At 38.7% G+C, this 16,695-nt stretch overlaps 1 protein-coding gene and 1 pseudogene across 2 annotated transcripts; both read right to left on the reverse strand.

The window, feature by feature from the left end:
* Window positions 1–3,070: 3,070 nt before the first annotated feature.
* LOC104746899 (uncharacterized) lies at window positions 3,071–4,524 on the reverse strand. 2 transcript variants are annotated; one of them, XR_015582926.1, is made up of 3 exons: window positions 4,349–4,524; window positions 3,988–4,265; window positions 3,071–3,882 (listed from the first exon to the last, which is right to left on the reverse strand). XR_015582926.1 is itself a non-coding variant. In XM_087489595.1 (3 exons), exons 1-3 carry the CDS (start codon window positions 4,424–4,426, stop codon window positions 3,379–3,381), a joined length of 879 nt encoding a protein of 292 aa, XP_087345721.1. In that variant the 5' UTR covers window positions 4,427–4,520; the 3' UTR covers window positions 3,071–3,378. The 2 variants fall into 2 exon arrangements, 1 of the variants encoding a protein (XP_087345721.1); XM_087489595.1 differs by having other exon boundaries at window positions 3,969–4,265; window positions 4,349–4,520.
* Window positions 4,525–8,683: 4,159 nt separating this feature from the next.
* LOC147927680 (uncharacterized) lies at window positions 8,684–14,061 on the reverse strand (annotated as a pseudogene).
* Between the last annotated feature and the right edge of the window lie 2,634 nt (window positions 14,062–16,695).

Here is a 16,695-nt window from a genome sequence, read left to right on the forward strand (position 1 = left end):
TAGTATTTTCAAAATATTTAACCACATAATCGGATCTATCAGTCTATTCAACATTTATACAATAATAATTGAGGAAATGATGTGAAAAAGAAAGAGGATAAAAGTATCTTCCCAACCAAGAGAAAATGTACCTCTGCCGACAAAAAAGAGAGAGAGAGAGAGAGGGGGAAAGAGATATTTGTGAAGTGGAGAAGGACGTCTAGTCGTGAGTTCTGAATGGTCTTTTCAAGTTGCAAGAAGCCAAACTATCGAGATAAATGCTAATTGGTCAACAAAGCCACTGTCTCTTTCAGAACTACTGGATTGGGAAATGGCTTTTGGCTAAGGTAAATCTCTCGCTTTCTTGTTATTTTCGAAATCTTTGGTCGGCTATTATCTTCATGTTTTTCTTGTGATAAAATATAACTTCATGTTAGTTAATAACTTAGAACCATAACTATATATTACTAGGTTTAAATTTGGTGGCACTAACTACATCCTTTGCGGGAGTTGTATATACTGTATAAAATAAGCAAAAGATGGATATATGTATAGATCTACGTTCTTATTATTCTTCGTACACCTATTCCATTGCGGATCATTGGATTCTATAACTATGAACTATGGGGGAAAAAAAAGGATACGAGTGACGAGAGTCAAAATTAATTGCTTCATTTAATGCCCAACGTGTTATGGCCTTAAGTACAACAACTCTTTTGTTAATGATCTTAGTTACAACGTCGTTGTTTAATTAAATCATCATAACTGATAAAGCCACCAGTACCGCTGATGTTGGTGTCAACTCATTCTATCTTTCCGTTTTCCATACATTCTATTTTCTAGTATAATTTATATGATAGTTTAATTTTTCAATAATATATTTTTATTTGCATAATCTTATTTTAACATACTAGCCACTACGGATAACAAATTAATCATACACGGTCAAATCCATCGATGTTTAGCATTGATTTTTTTTTGGTCAAATGATGTTTAGCATTGATAAGTGTAATTATTTAGCATTCCTCCTGCTTCACAAAAAATATTTTTCGAGTCTTCTTCAAGGCATAATATTGAAATGGAATAAGTTCGGTAGCGGATGTTTTACGAAGAGTATCATTTTATTTAAATTAATTTTATAACAAATTTTCTAATTTACTTTTATCCTAATTTTTTATTGAATTTTAATGATTAATCACTTATTAAATAGAGATATACATAAATTTTGTTTTAATTTGTATAAAGTGTGTCAAAGTGACATGCTCTGTAATATCCGGAGGAAGTTGTATGATACTTAAGCTTTGTAAGCACCATTAGTTGAGTTTATATCAAATGGAGTTTTGTTCACCAAAAAAAAAATATTAAAACAAAAAAAAGTAAGAGAATTTTTATAAAATATATTTTCTATTGCATTTGGGTTTTTGTAACATATTTAAAAATTATTATTATGTCTCTAGTAAGATTAGGTTCTATTATGTCTCGAGAACCATATAATTAGATGTTTTGTATAACTGAAACAATATCTTATTATGTCTCTAATAGTACACCGGTATTGTTTAGTTCGCACACGCAGCCACTAGCCAATACCATGTTAATGAACCACGTAACAGATATTGTGTATATTATTTGTGTGTTTTGGTTTGTTTTTCTCCCGTACGTAGTTAACCTGTTGAAGAAGATTCGCTTGCATCTAGTTGACATCATTTCACTCCATATATATAAGTGAAAGAAATAAGAAACGAAATTCTCAAATTATCTTTGTGACGACATGTCAAATAACTTTTTCTTCTCGCACTGATTCTTATTTAAGTATTCTTCCTCTATAATTATTAATTTTAATATATAAAAATACATGTAAGTTCTGTCTAGAAATCCCATTTGTATACACTAACAAATTTAAATTTGAATTAGACGTAAAAGCTATACTAACACAAAACTAGTAAGTTACTAACTCTATTCGATCCATAAAAACTATATATAATATAAAATGTATCGTGATACTCCAACTCTTTCGTATTATATATAATAAAATTTTGGATATAATTTAACATTCTATCTAATTAATAGATTGAAAAACTAAAACTTTGAATGGAGACGAACGAGGTAACCTAAAAATAAGGTTCTGATTGGTGACCACGTTTAAACGAGGCGGTTAGAAAATTTGAGCGGTTGAAAAGAAGGCGGTTGAAAAAAGAGCGGTTAAGGACAGCGGATAGAAAAGATGGTACGATTGAAGAGAGCGGTTGAGTATTTAGTTTGATTGGTAACATTTGTAGCGGTTGAATAGTATAAATTTTAATAAATAGTAAAAATTAAATTAATTTAGTTGGAAAATGAAAAATTAGAGTAATAAATTATTTTTTAATTTATAATAAGATATATGAAATGTTAAATTAAAAATGTTAAAGTGCTAAATAATTGGTTTTGTCATTATGATAATAGATTATACTGGTAAAATATCATAAATTATTTAAAAATTTGTAATAAATTATAAAAATGAAATTTATTCTAAAAACTTTTTTAAAAAATGAAATCATTATCTAATTCATAATAAGAAATATCAATAAAATTTTTCTCTTATCATTACCGTTGAAATTTACATATTTATCTCCGATCAGCCCATAACATATCAGCAATTTGATTACGAATTGCTGCCATATATGCTCCATCTGTTGTTGATTCAGCCTCTTCAATCTCACTGATATCATTTTCGTCAGTTCCCGTGCTGTCCATTTGGATCTCCAGTTTCACTTACTTCATCAATAAAATCATCATCCAAAATATTTGAACGTCGAATGAAATTATGAAGACCCATTGTAACAAACACAAGTCGCTTTTGTGTTTCAAGATCATACCTCGGTAGTTCTTTGACAATCCGCCAGTTTTTTTTCCAAATTCCAAACGTCCGTTCGATTACTGAACGTAGAGAAGCATGCCATCTGTTGAACAATTCTTCCTTATTTCTTGGGGGTGGACCACTTTGAAATTGTTCTAAATGGTACCTCACCTTCTCTTCGATTTTCCCTATATGGTGCCAAGTAACCTTTTTTATTAGCATATCCCGAGTCAACAAGATAATATTTTTCTCGAGGAGGCGTAGGAAACCTTTGACTGTTTTGTTGCGCAATCGCTAATACTCTAGCATCATGCACTGAACCTGGCGCACCGTTCCATATGTATGTGAAAAGCATATCTAAATCACATATAGCCAATATGTTAAGGCTTGTCTCACCAAACCGGTCCCAAAAAATACGACGGTCTTCTGTTGGTGGTAGTACAGGAACATGTGTCCCATCCATTGCCCCAATGAATCCTTGGAAAAATGGCCAGTAACGACGATCAATTCGTAAACTTCGGGGATATTCTCTAAGTTGTTGAGACGATGGTGTTTTTAATTCGTCACATGCAAGTCGCTCCATCGCATTCAATACCTGATGAAACTTTCGATTTACTGTCTTCTTCTAACTCTCTTCTTCTACGACTACCACGACCGCTATTAGCAGATGTTCGCAATCGAGATGCAGTACTCCTTCGAGATGCTTCAGCTCCGTCAGTACTATATGGGGTTTGTCGTGATATTTGCCTACCAGACCGACCACCAACCTCTTCTTGTTGTAACACTGGACTTTCTGCATTCAACTCTTGTGAATCAAAGAATGACAAGTCTGGTTGTTGACCATCTTCATCTAGGGGCTGAGGAATATAGTCATGTGTAGCTGGGACCTCATCAGTATTGTATTCATCATTGACATCAGGATCATTGTTCTCCTCTTCTATCTCTCTTTGTGCATCTGCAACATCATACATATGTTGATCTGAGACATCATGGTTCTTAAATATACGTTGCATTATATCCCATTGTTTTGGTGGTTCGCGATGTAATGCACGTATCTTCTCACACTCCTAAAAAACAATTGATTTAAGATTTTAATTAACTATAAAGGTCAAAAAAATTAACACGTTAATTAATGGGATGAGAACAAGTATACCATTTCACGGTCTACCCACCAGTCATCATCCATTGTGATTCTTCCAGAAATAGAATCTGAGGTAATTCCTGTTCGACCCATAAGATCAAGCCATGCCTTATGCTTTTTCTTTAAGGTGTCTATTTTGTTCTTCACCTTGATCCACTTAAGATTTTTACCCGTCCTCCGTTCGAGAACTGCTAATATATGCTTTCGTTGTGGGGCTTTTAAATTGTTTGCAATGTAATTCACCTTTGTTATCTCAGGCTCGTATAATTCCAACAATATTTGTTCTTCTCGGTCATTCCAATGTTCTTTCTAAACACCATTATGAATAATTTTTTATGATAACTCACTAATATTATATAATGCATCAAATTTACAAGTTAATCGATACTTACTGGACCACGATTCGAAACAGATGATCTTGGACGTGATGATCTCCCACGTGATGATTCTGGACGATTCTCGGAAGTCATAATGGATGGACTTAAAATATTTATTGTGAAATAAGAACTATTTTGGAGCAAAATGAAACTTTTTTTTTTCTAGTATTCGAAGAAACTTGTATCAAGACAATGGTGTTGTAAGAAGCACACATATATAAAGAAAAAGAGAGAAAATTTGATTGATGTTTCTTCTCAATAATTTTTGTTTTAAAAAAAAAAGGTTAAAATTTTTTCTGAAAAGTATGAGTGAAATCAGACTATATTCACTACTTTTCTTCATTTTGTCAGATAAAAATAATCTATACCAAAAACAAAAAATAAAATGCCAAAAAAAAAAGGCTGTATAACTTTGAAAATTCACCAAACGAGTTATCAAAATCGAGTTGCAGTAAGTATTAAAATTCGATGTAGCTTGCAGTAAAAATTATGTGGTATAAACGGCAGTTTGATGTAGTGAATTTGCAGTAAAAAATGAATTAAATATTTTCTCTAAACGACTGACTGGTAACATTTCTGATGTATCAGGTGCAGTATCTATTAGAAATAAGAATTAAAAAATTATTAAGAACAATAACATTTTTCAAATAGAATAATTCAAAATAGATAAATAAAATGATCCTACGTAAAAAAAAAAAAACATTTGAGACATAGAAAATAAAAAGAGAGAAACTAATGACGACGTACATTCCATAGCATATTTGCTATCTCATCTCGTACGTTATTCATATATTGGCCATCATTGTTCCCTCTTCTTCCTCAAGTCGATTAAGCTCGCCTTCTGCAAATCGTCGTCCACGACTATCTCGAGCAGTGACATTTTCGTCTTCAAAATCAGCATCTGGAATTCTATGAAGCCTAATAAAAATTGTGAAGAACCATAGTAGCATGCACAATTCTGTTCTGAGTCTTGACATCATAATGAGGCAAATTGTCAAGAATCGTCCATTTTTTTTCCATACTCCGAATGTTCGTTCTATCACAGAACGAAGTGATGCATGCCACATATTATATAATTCTTTTTTGTTCCTCGGAGCACCTGCATCAAATTTTGAAAGATGATATCTGATGTTTTCTCTGCTGCTTCCTCTATATGGAGCTAGAAATCCCCGCTTGTTTGCATATCCAGAATCGACGAGATAATACTTACCTATAGGAGGTCTCGGGAATAAAGGACCTCCATCTATTGCATACTGCAACACCAATGAATCATGTGTGGATCCAGCTGCGCCTAGCCATGCATACTTGAAGATCATGTTTAAAATCGCATATGGCCATTATGTTTAGACTTTTCTTTCCATTTCTATCAAAATACCCAACTGCATCACTACCTCCAACCATTACTTTGACATGCGTTCCATCAAGTGCTCCAACAAATCCACTAAAGAAAGGCCAATATCTTGAATCTTCTTGTAACTTACGAGGATAGTGCTGGAGTGATGTTGTTGTTGGAGTTTTTAAATACTCACATGGAAGTCTCTCTACAGCGTCCAATACCTCATGGAACTTTCGATAAGCAGTCTCTTGGGAACGACCAAAAGTCATCCCAACAAAGCGTTGAGATGCATTCTGACCGCATGTAACCAGAAATATTGCCACCATCTCATCAATACTGATATTATCGGTACTCCGTAAGTTGTAACGTTGCTCCCAGCGTTGTGCACAGGTTCTTGAATGCTTCAGGATGCATCCTTAACATGTTCATACAATTTACCGGCTTGTTACGAATCTGCCTTTCAAGGTTTTGCCAACCTAATCCTCGTTCTTCCGCCATTGGTTGTTTAGAAAAATAACGATTGTAATACTCCATCAAAGGTTGCATTATTGTATCCATATACTCATCATCTTCTAGGTCGTACAACTCTAGCAACTCGTCTTCTGTAAGATTTTCTAAACCCCGAGAATACAGCTCGTTTAAATCGTATGACCTATAAATAGATGAGAATAAAAGAAACTAGGATTAGAACTTAATTATTTTATTAATCATAAACCATGTAACATAAAGTAAAATAGAACTAATTTATTAGCATTGAACCCAAAAAAAAAAACAAAAAAAAAACCTTAACCTAAAATGCATTAGAAAAAGGAAAAGGAATATTATTAAAAGATTTTTAATCTTCTAGATTAAAAGTCTTCGTCTGACTCGATTCTCCATCACAACCCGTTTTCTTGGTTCCACCTTCATACCCTATCTCTTTGAATAATGACATGAGCTCTGTATGAGATGGAGCATTGAATTCTTCGTGAGTCTCCATGTTTGTGTTACGGATGTTCAAATCCAGGTTGACACTTGGAGGACCTCCTTTGCAACTTTGCAAATTATTGAGACGATCTCCAATGAAATCTCCGTTACGATCATATCCCGTATAACCCTCCAAGAATATGATCTTATCATGATCATTTTCACTAGAGACCATCATTTCTCGGGCAAAGAGATCCTCCTTTAGTACTTTGATACACGCCCACCAAAAATCTGTCCACCTTGTCAAACCTTGAATTGATTGCAAGACTCCACTTATTTCTCAAAGCATCTTATAAGCATTCCACTTATTTCTCAAAGCATCGTATTTGCTCTTGAAAGAATCCCACGGAAGATTTATCTTAGTTTGTTCCAAAAACTTTTCACAAATCCGCACTCGGCCGATTTCTTTTGGTAGCTTCTGCTTGTATCTAATTCTGGCTAATTCAACATCAAGAAGCTCCAAGAATATTTTGATATACTCATCATCCCATACAATTTGTTTCTATAATATACAGTAAAAATTAAATACTAAACATCCAACATTTTTAAACTGCGCATGTGACATATTCATTACCTTCTTACGGCGGATACTTCCACTCCCACCAACATCCTCGCCACCAGCTGCACCACCTTCATTAGACATCTTCATCAAAAACAAATAAAATAAATTAGTTATATGCACTAGTATTTTTAAACATATATAATAAACTCGATGGATAAAAAGAGTAGAAGAAAGAAAACCATACTACTGTTTCTTCAAAGTGTGCTTATTTGACAATAAGCTTTAGGCATCTATATATACAACTTAAATTTCCATGTACGTTTCAACGAGGAATAATAGTAGGAACAACTTTTTTTTTTTTTAAAGAGTCTAATGAAAACTAGAAATTAAGAAATTTTTTGAAAAATCTTTGACCAATGTTGTTTACGGGTGTTTAGCATAAAAATAGAAACAAATAACAAATAATTTTTTTTTAAATAATAGTTTGAATAATTTTAAACTGATAACTCAACTCTAACACATGGAAATTTCCATGATGTTGAATAATCTTTTGAGTTAGCCATTTTACAAAGGATATACCTCAAATTTGTACATCAACCATAACACATGATTATTCAAACTCAACTTCAAAAAAATTATTTTTTTTCTTGATTGGTAACATTTTTAAATAAACTTTGAGTTAAGACCATAACTCAACTTAACTCAATGTTAAGTCATGTTACCAGTCAGAGCCTCAGTTTGGTGTCTGCAACCACCGAAAATAAGGTGCAATCACCTTTTCCAACATGATCTCCAAACAAGATGGGCAACCGCTATCTCCAAACGAGATGGTGATTGGTGATCATAGCAGCGGTTCATTTGCAAACGATCGTTATTAGTGTCACCAATCAGAGCCAAAAGTGTGGTGCGGCACCGCGTCCATAGTTTAGTCTCTATTTGTGGAACCTAAAGCTTTTCTCGCTGTAGATTAGTACTATTATACTATTAATGACGACTGAATAATCAATTATCATATGAGAATATTTTAAGGCTGATATACCTTTTGGCTTTTGGCCCGCAGCTAAGTAATAAAAGAGAAATATGTTACTAATTTTTAACTTGTAAAGGGATGTCAAATTATTGGATATGTTTAACTTTAATAATTTTCTTTTGAAACTATGATTGGAACACTGAAATTCCAAAACTTTACAGCTTCTTCTTCCTGACAAAAGCGATACCATTTACTGCTACGTAAGCTCTATCGTATATGTACATTAGAAGCTGTAAAGTTTATACTCTTTAATGAAACTTGTATTCCGTTATATTTTCTTTTTTTCTTTTTCTTTTTTTGTTTCCTAATCAATGCAAGGACGAGCTGTTTTATGGAGTTGGGACACATATTGCATATTCGAATTTTGCCATTGTAAATTTTTATGATTAAAATGAATTGAATAAACCAAGTTGGTGTGAAAAAATGGATTGATAAAGTTTAATATTCGGTGAGTATATTACATATGTCTTTTTTTTTTTTTTTCTTTTTTAACAAAGATATTGATCCATTACTAAATTAGTGTTCAGTACAAATACAGCCCAAGGCCCGTTTAGCTAAAAAGTCTGTCTGAGTGTTTTTGTTTTAGGGGATAAACTGAAACGACACGAAATCGAAATTTTTAGTGACAGAGAGGACATCGTGGAGAGTCCCGTGAAGATCCTTGATCTGGATCTTCTGATTCAAAGCTTGGACCAGCGATTGCGAGTCAGAAGCGAACGAAACGGAGCTGATGTTCGATTCGATGGCAACTCGAACTGCTGTTAGAGTTGCTATCGCTTCAGCCACCAGCAGTGAGGGAATGTGAGTTGAGGAGGAGGATCCTCGTATCCTTACTTGATCTTCAGAAGTTTTGATTATCCATCCAAACTCCGAAGCCTGCTTTCCCTTCTTTCCAAGAAGCATCAGTAAAGCATCGAAAAGTACCAGGGGGCTCCAAGGGCAAATTTGGGGTAGAGGTGTTTCGGGTTGAGACTGTCTGAGGGTTCTGTTCCTGTTGCCATTCTTTCGCTCTAGTCACGGCGATATGTAAAGTTTCCTCTGCCGGTAGGTGCTTCTTGTTAAAAACAAACTGATTGCGGGAAGTCCAAAGAGACCAGATGATCCACGGAGCCAGAGGGCAAATTCCGATACCTGTCGGGGGTAAGCATACAAGTTTAATTGTTTTTTTCAATACCCTGAGCCATAGAGGTGATTGATTCCAGGGGAGGTTGACGGTGGAAAGGTGCGGTGGACCAGACACTTCTTGCATATGAGCAAGAAAAAAATAGGTGGAAAATTGATTCCTCTTCTCCACATCGAGGACAAGCGGCTGACTCTGTTATCCTCCTGTGTTGCAGGTTCATACCAACTGGGAGGGCTCCTTGGATAGTTTTCCAGAGAAGGAGTTTCGTTTTTGGGGACGTGGTGAGATTCTAGATGTTACTTTGCCAGTTGAAAGAATTTAGTTCCGGATGAAGAGCATGGTCTTCTTTATCCTCCAGCGATTTCTGCTTTGAAGCTTCGAAGTAGCCAGACTTTGCGCTGTATAGACCATCCTTTGTGGGAAGCCAAGCCCAGGTATCTTTGCTCCTTTTGCACTCGGTTTTAGGAGGAGGATCAAATCCTCATACATTGGGAGGATGTTTCTGATTGCCTCTATGTTCCACTTGTTTGTGCGAGGAATAATGAGGTCTGCCACTGTAAAGTGTTGCGTAGCTTCAGTTGGGGGTCCCATCGGGCCTGTTGGTGTGGAGAGGGATAGCCAGGGGGTTCTCCAGAGAGGAGTATCCTTTCCCGAGCCAATCAGGGCACCAAGGTTTGACTTTAGGAGATCCCGGCCAATACATATGCTTTTCCAGCCATGAGAGGCTGCATTTGGGGTCAGGGATTCCATGAAAGGTAAGGAGGTACAATATTTGCCTAGTAACACTCTTGCCAGAAGGGTATGTGGTCTAGTTAGGATCCGCCAGCTTAGTTTTGCTAAGAGAGACCTATTGAACAGTTTGATATCCCGGAGGCCTAAACCTCCTGTCTTTGTTGGTTTTGTCAGTTTTTTCCATACAACCCACGCCATTTTCTTCTTCTCTGTTTTTGAATCCCACCAGAACCTGGTTAAAGCTGACTGTATCCTTTTACATAATGATGCAGGGAGATGGAAACACGACATTATATAAGTAGGCATGGCTGTCAGCACTGATTTAAGCATTATGAGTTTTCCAGCGGTGGAGAGGAAGCGGGAAGACCAGCTAAGGGCTTTCTATTTGATACGGTCCACTATGGCTGAGAAGAGGTCTTTCTTTTTTCTACCAAAAAGCTCCGGGAGAACAAGGTACTTGCCCTGTCCTCCTTCCTTGTCTATTTCCAGAATCCTTTTTGCAGAAAAGGTAATAGAGGATTTTGATTGATTTATCTTCTGACCTGAGGCTGACTCATACTTTTGCAGAATTCGTCGGAGTGTCTGGACACTAGTAGGGTCAGAGCGAATGAAAAACATAGTGTCATCCGCGAAAAGCAAATGGTTCACTCTGGGGCTTCCTTTTGCCACTCGCAGTCCTAGTAAGTTTCCTTGGGTTTGAGCTTTTAAACATAACCTCGAAAGTACCTCGCTGCAGATGATGAAGATATAGGGGGATAGATGGTCCCCTTGTCTGATTCCACGTTGTGGTTGTACAAACCCTTTTGCTTGATCATTGATTAGGAAGGAGTATGACACAGTGGAGATGCATTGCATGATCCAGTTTATCCAGGTATTGTGAAAACCCATTTGTACCATAGTAGCTTTTATGAAGTCCCACTCTAACTTGTCGTATGCTTTGCTCATGCCTGTTTTCATAGCCATGAAGCATTGCTTTTGTGCTCCCGAGGTCTTCAGATAATGGAGTGCTTCATGAGTGATGAGGACGTTATCCGCTATAGCTCTTTGAGGTATGAATGCTGATTGATTTTCTGATATACAGCTATGTAAAACTGGTTGGAGCTTTTTTGCTAATAGCTTTGCAATAATCTTGTAGTAGACTGAGCATAAAGCTATTGGTTTGTAGTCAGCAACTTTTTAGGCTACAGTTGTTTTTGGAATGAGTCTGACATGGGTATGGTTGATTTTTTTTGGGAGGACGCCAGTGATAAAGAAAGTTTGGATCTCTGCAATGATCGCATCTCCAACTGAGGCCCAGTTTGTTTGAAAGAAACTTGCGGAGAAACCATCGGGGCCTGGTGCTTTGTCAGGATGGATAGAGAAGCAAGCTTGTTTGATTTCAAGGGGAGTAGGCATGGATATCAGTCTCTCATTCATTTCAGCGGTGACACACTGAGATATGGCTTCTTTTACCACTGCAGTCCTTTCTCCATCCTGCGAGGTGAAGATTTCCTGGTAATATTCAGAGATTGTCTTCACAATTTCTCTTTCTTCATAGACCTTGATTCCCAAATTTGTTTCCAAAACAGAGATATTGTTTAAAGCTTTTCTGTTTTTTGTAGCTGCATGGAAATAACCAGAGTTTTTGTCTCCTAAGGTGAGCCACAATTGCCTGCTTCATTGTTTCCAGTATTCTTCTTCTCTTTTGTAAGCTAACATCAGTTTTTGGTTGACAGATTCAATGGTGATCTGGCAGGCATTATCGTCACACATCACTTCCTCCTGCTGATCTTGGAGAGATAAGATTTCTTGTTTGCTGTTTTGGTGTTGTACCTTACTCCATTGGATTATAGCTAGACGAGCTAAGTGAAGTCTATGATCAACGGAGGATTCAGGCTCACGGTTCCAAGCTTCAGAGACTATAGGGTAAATTTCTGGGTTATCTCTGAGTCTCCTGTCATACCGGAATAGACTCTTATAGTGGCGTTTGACAGGATCAAAGGAGGATACTAAGGTTCTGTGGTCGGATCCTTCAAATCGCAGGTATTCACTTCTCCCTGAAGGGTAAGCTAATATCCAGTCACTGTTAGCCATTGCTCTGTCAAGACGACATCTGACCAGGTGCGAATGTCTCTGACCCCTCCATGAGAGGAAGTTTCCCGAATGTTTCAGGTCGTATAAGTCACATGCCAACATAAAGGATCGTAGGTTTGTAAAGGAGCTCTTAGCTCTTACGGGGCCTCCAGACTTTTCATCATTTCCAATGATCTCATTGAAATCTCCAGTGATGAACCAGGGTCCTATTCTATTCAGAGCATAGTCTTGGAGTTGGTTCCACGCATGATGACGCTTAGTTTGATCTGGTTCTCCATACAGGAAAGTAGAGAAAAACTCGCGTCCCTTAGCTTTAATCCTTGTATCTATAAAGTGATTACTAGCTTTGATGATTTCTAACTCAACACTCGAATTCCAGAAGAATGCGAGACCACCCGCAGAAGGAGAATCAGGGGGAACTAGAAGATGGTGGGGGTAGTCAAGCCATTGCAGAGTTTGGAGCACTGAGTCGGTGAGTTTATAGTTTCCATCAGGAATAGTACATCCGGGAAGATCTTTTTTCTAATTTCCCGGATTCTTTGGACTGTTATGGGGTTCCTCAGCCCACAACAGTTCCAGCTCACCACTCTTAAGGAAGAGGGGTTGGCGGTTTCTGAAAATCCGCCTTCTTCTTCTTACTGGCAGGAATCAGGGAGATGCGAGGGGGACTATGGGGGAGGGGTGGCTGCTGCGGTTGGGTCCCTGATGGTTGGGATCTTTCCTTTGAGGTTCCAGATGATTGGCCGGTGGTTTTCTTCTTGATTGTTTTGGCTGTACCCGTCTTTGAAGATGTGACATTATGACTAGGGGACTTGCGAGGTGATCCTTGGGTAAAGATCCTTTTTTGGGACTTAACACCACGGAGTGGTTGACTTGTTTTCCCCGTTTGTTTTTGACTTGGGGGACGGCCTCGACCTCGTCTGCTGGACTCACCCGGGTTCTTCTGATGTGAAACAGGTGCAGCTGAGGTGGTGGAGCTTGGGTTTAAGATCATAGGGGATTCAGTAGAGGGTGGAGATAACAGGGACTTTGCTTTCTGGTTTGAAGCTAGAATGTAGTTTGCAGTCTCCTCTATCATATTCTACGAATCACTCTGCAGGACTCGTGCTCTTCTCGCAGCACTTTCCACCGGGTCAGGACACGAGATATACTGCACCGTAACTTCTTGGAGATCCTCTAGTATCTGCTCCTTTGTTTGGTGTCCTACACCTGGTAGTTGCAGTGCAGAGTTCAGGTTTGGTTCTCCAGGTTCCTGGTTCCTGATTAGGGTAGAGGTAAGAGGTTCCGGACTTACTCTGTTTCTTTCTAGGGGAGGTCTTCTAGTCCTAGTTGAGACAGATGTTTCCTCATTTAGAACTGAGGTTGATTTTGCTTTTTCTCTCCATTGAAGGTTTCGGGCTGCAGGTTGAAAAGGGCGGGGATTACCAGACCTGTGGAATCTTTCCTCGTGATCAGATGATCTTGTCCTAAAGGATCTCTCGCTTCTTTCCCTCGACGCGTGAGTTGTTTGTCTGGAGGATAGGTTCCCTCTGTGATTGTATCTTCTGCCTTCAGGGTCCCTGCTCCTTGAGGGGTGGTTAAGACGGTTTTGAGAGGAAATTCCAGACAGCTGGCCAGTCTCCGGGGGTGGCAAGAAGTTGTCCTGAGGAGTATACTAGTTTCTAGAGATTGACTATTGCGAGTTCAGAGGTAACTCGTTTTTTGAAGTTTGGTTTACTTCTTTTCGATGCTCCGCTAGACCAGGGCAGACTGATTTATCGTGAGTAAGGCGATGGCAGTGGAAACAGTGGTTTTTGAGATTTTTGTAGTCCAAGGTAATTAGGGCTTCACTTCCCTCTGCAAATTCGATGATTGTCTCCTTTGTAAGGGGTTCCAGGCCGTTAAGGAGGATTTGGATGAGTATAGAGGATGAGGTGATGTCCCAGTCTAGTATTTCCCCTAGGGCTTCACCTGTGGAGAAAACCATTTCCTTTTTCCAGTAGTGCTTTGGCAAGCCTTGGATCTCTAGCCAGAAAGGGATCTGGGATGGAAACGATGGAGAGATTACAGGTTTCCAGCGCTGGAGGATGACCATCCAGTGGTCAAAGTGATAAGGTCGGTTTGTTAGAACTTGTAGTATATCTTCCTCAGTTTCAAAGGTGAATTGGAAGATTCCTTGGCCTAGATCTGCACCTGACGCTTTGCCATGTAGGTTCCAGCGGTTTAGCAGGAAAGGGAAAAGAGCCCACATACGCTGGATAGAAGGGTTTGTGAGGCGGCCAATGAGGGTGAGGGAGTTCTCCTGGATTAGATCCGAGGTGTCTAGCTCTGGCGCTCTTATTCTCTTATGGGGTGGGGGCGAGAAACCTCTCTGAACTTCTTTTCCTTTCATATGATATGGTATGCGGTTGGACATGGTGAGAGTTCTGCTTGAAAGATATGCTTCACAGCCTGACGGTGGGTTATGGGGCGGGAAACAAGAGGAAATTTGGTTTGAAGAGGAGGCTTTTAAAAAGGTTTCGGTTCCTTTGTGCTCTGGAGTTAATGCGATGAAAGAAAGGCAGTAAATGCAGCTTAGATTACTGGAGAATCAAGCCTAGTCTTCGCTTACTGGTGTTCTCAGATCTGCAAAACATGTTTGAAATTCAAAACTTCTGTTATGGACCAGCGGTTACAAGTGGGGAACTTGTTTCATTAGAGGAGACATGGTTGTTGAGATCCGGTTAAAAGGCTTCCTCAAGTTCCTCGGGGAGTGTGCCTGGGAGTGAAATCTCTTTTTTTATGTATATTACATATGTCTAAAGGTTTCAAAAAGCATGCTGATCTTTTGGATTCATTGACTTTTGTTGAATTTGTAATTTGTTTGCAATTTCATCGCTTGGGAGAGAAAGAAACTATAGTAGCCAAATACTGTATATTTGAACATTTAGTACCAAAATAACATACAACAAAACTAATTTACTAAAATAACTTATTTCATGTGATATTGGTTAATTACTTATAATTAAATATTCTTATAACTTGTCAAAAATTGCATAAATATACGGGTTTGGGTGGTTCAAATATGACGGTAGAAAGCGAGGAGGGGGAGGTGCTGTTGGTTAGGGAAGGTCTTTCAGAGTCGGGGGATGTGAGGGTACAGAGTGAGGGAGGTGGGACAAGTCCGGAGAAGTCGATTGTCGAGGGAACGGAAGGGAAGGTCTCTGCGACGGGGATTACAGAGACAGTGGTTGGGAGTAAGGTGTTGAATGCTCCAAAAAAGCGTTCATGGGTATCTATGGTTAAGGAACCGGCGGGGATGGAGAAGATGGATTTGGTGGTAGAGGATGTAGAGGGTATGCCCACAGTTAGAATACCAAACAAGGTTTTTGAGGAAGCTCAACCTTTATGGGAAGATTTTCTCATTGGGAAGTTTTTAGCAAAGGCTCCTTTTGTAGGTGGGATTCATGCCCTAGTGAACAAAATTTGGACATTGGGGGATAAATCCATTAAGATTGAGGTGTTTGTGGTGGATCACTATACAGTGCGGTTTCAGATTAGGAATGTACGTACTCGTGAACGGGTGTTAAGACGGGGCATGTGGAATCTATGTGGAGTTCCAGTGGTTCTTACTAAATGGAGTCCCATAGTTGATACTACACAAGAAGAATTAACTCATGTTCCCCTTTGGGTCATAGTTAAAAATGTACCTGCAAAGTACTTTTCTTGGAAGGTATTAAGTGCTATTACAAGTTCACTCGGTGTACCAAAAAAGTTACACCCTGATACAGAGGCGTTTAAGTCGTTCGAGGAGGCTAAGGTTTTTGTGGAGGTGGATTTAACAAAAAACTTGCCTAAACATATGTCCTTTAAATCTGAGAAGGGAGGTGATACTGTTGTGGAATTTGTCTACCCATGGTTGCCCCCACGGTGCATTGACTGTTCAAAATGGGGACACACAAATTCGGATTGTCTGTCTAAGGGCAAGAAAGAAGAGGGTGTTACAGAAACTGCAGGGAATACGGTCTAGAACCAGGAGGCAGTTGCTCCGGTTATTGTACAAGCTGTGAATGGTGTTGATGCAGCGGTTACTTCCCCTGTTGTTAATGCAGAGGAAAAAGAGGAGGATTGGTGCACACCCACAAAGGGGATACGCAGTCCAAGTAAACGGTTAGATATGAGTCATGTGGACACGTCGAAGCTTTCAAACTCTTTCTCATGTCTTAGTGGCAAAGGGGAGGAAGGAGAAGATGCTATAACCGATTTGGAACAGAGTTCTCCTTCTTCTCAACAGCCTGGAGTTGAGGATACAGAGGATACTGAAGCTCCAGTGTTTACGACGGCTCAGGGAGGGACAGAGACAGCCACGCAAAAGGAGGTGACACTACGACCCTCTCTTCCACGCGCTTCGAAGGATGGGCATAAATTTATCTCGCAAACAAGTACACAGAATGCTAGGATTCCTCCTAGTAATCTGTCAACACGTACAACTTCAAGAAATCTCTGATGTCCGGATTTTTCTGGAATGTCAGAGGCTTCAATAGGAAGGAGAAGCACCGTGTGGTACGAGAGTGGATGGCTCATGGAAATTTTGATTTTGGTTGTTTGATTGAAACGAAGGTTAAGGAACGCAGAGCAGGTC

Source organism: Camelina sativa, chromosome 15 (assembly GCF_030686135.1).
Source record: "Camelina sativa cultivar CO46 ecotype springtype chromosome 15, ASM3068613v1".
Taxonomy (NCBI): domain Eukaryota; kingdom Viridiplantae; phylum Streptophyta; class Magnoliopsida; order Brassicales; family Brassicaceae; genus Camelina; species Camelina sativa.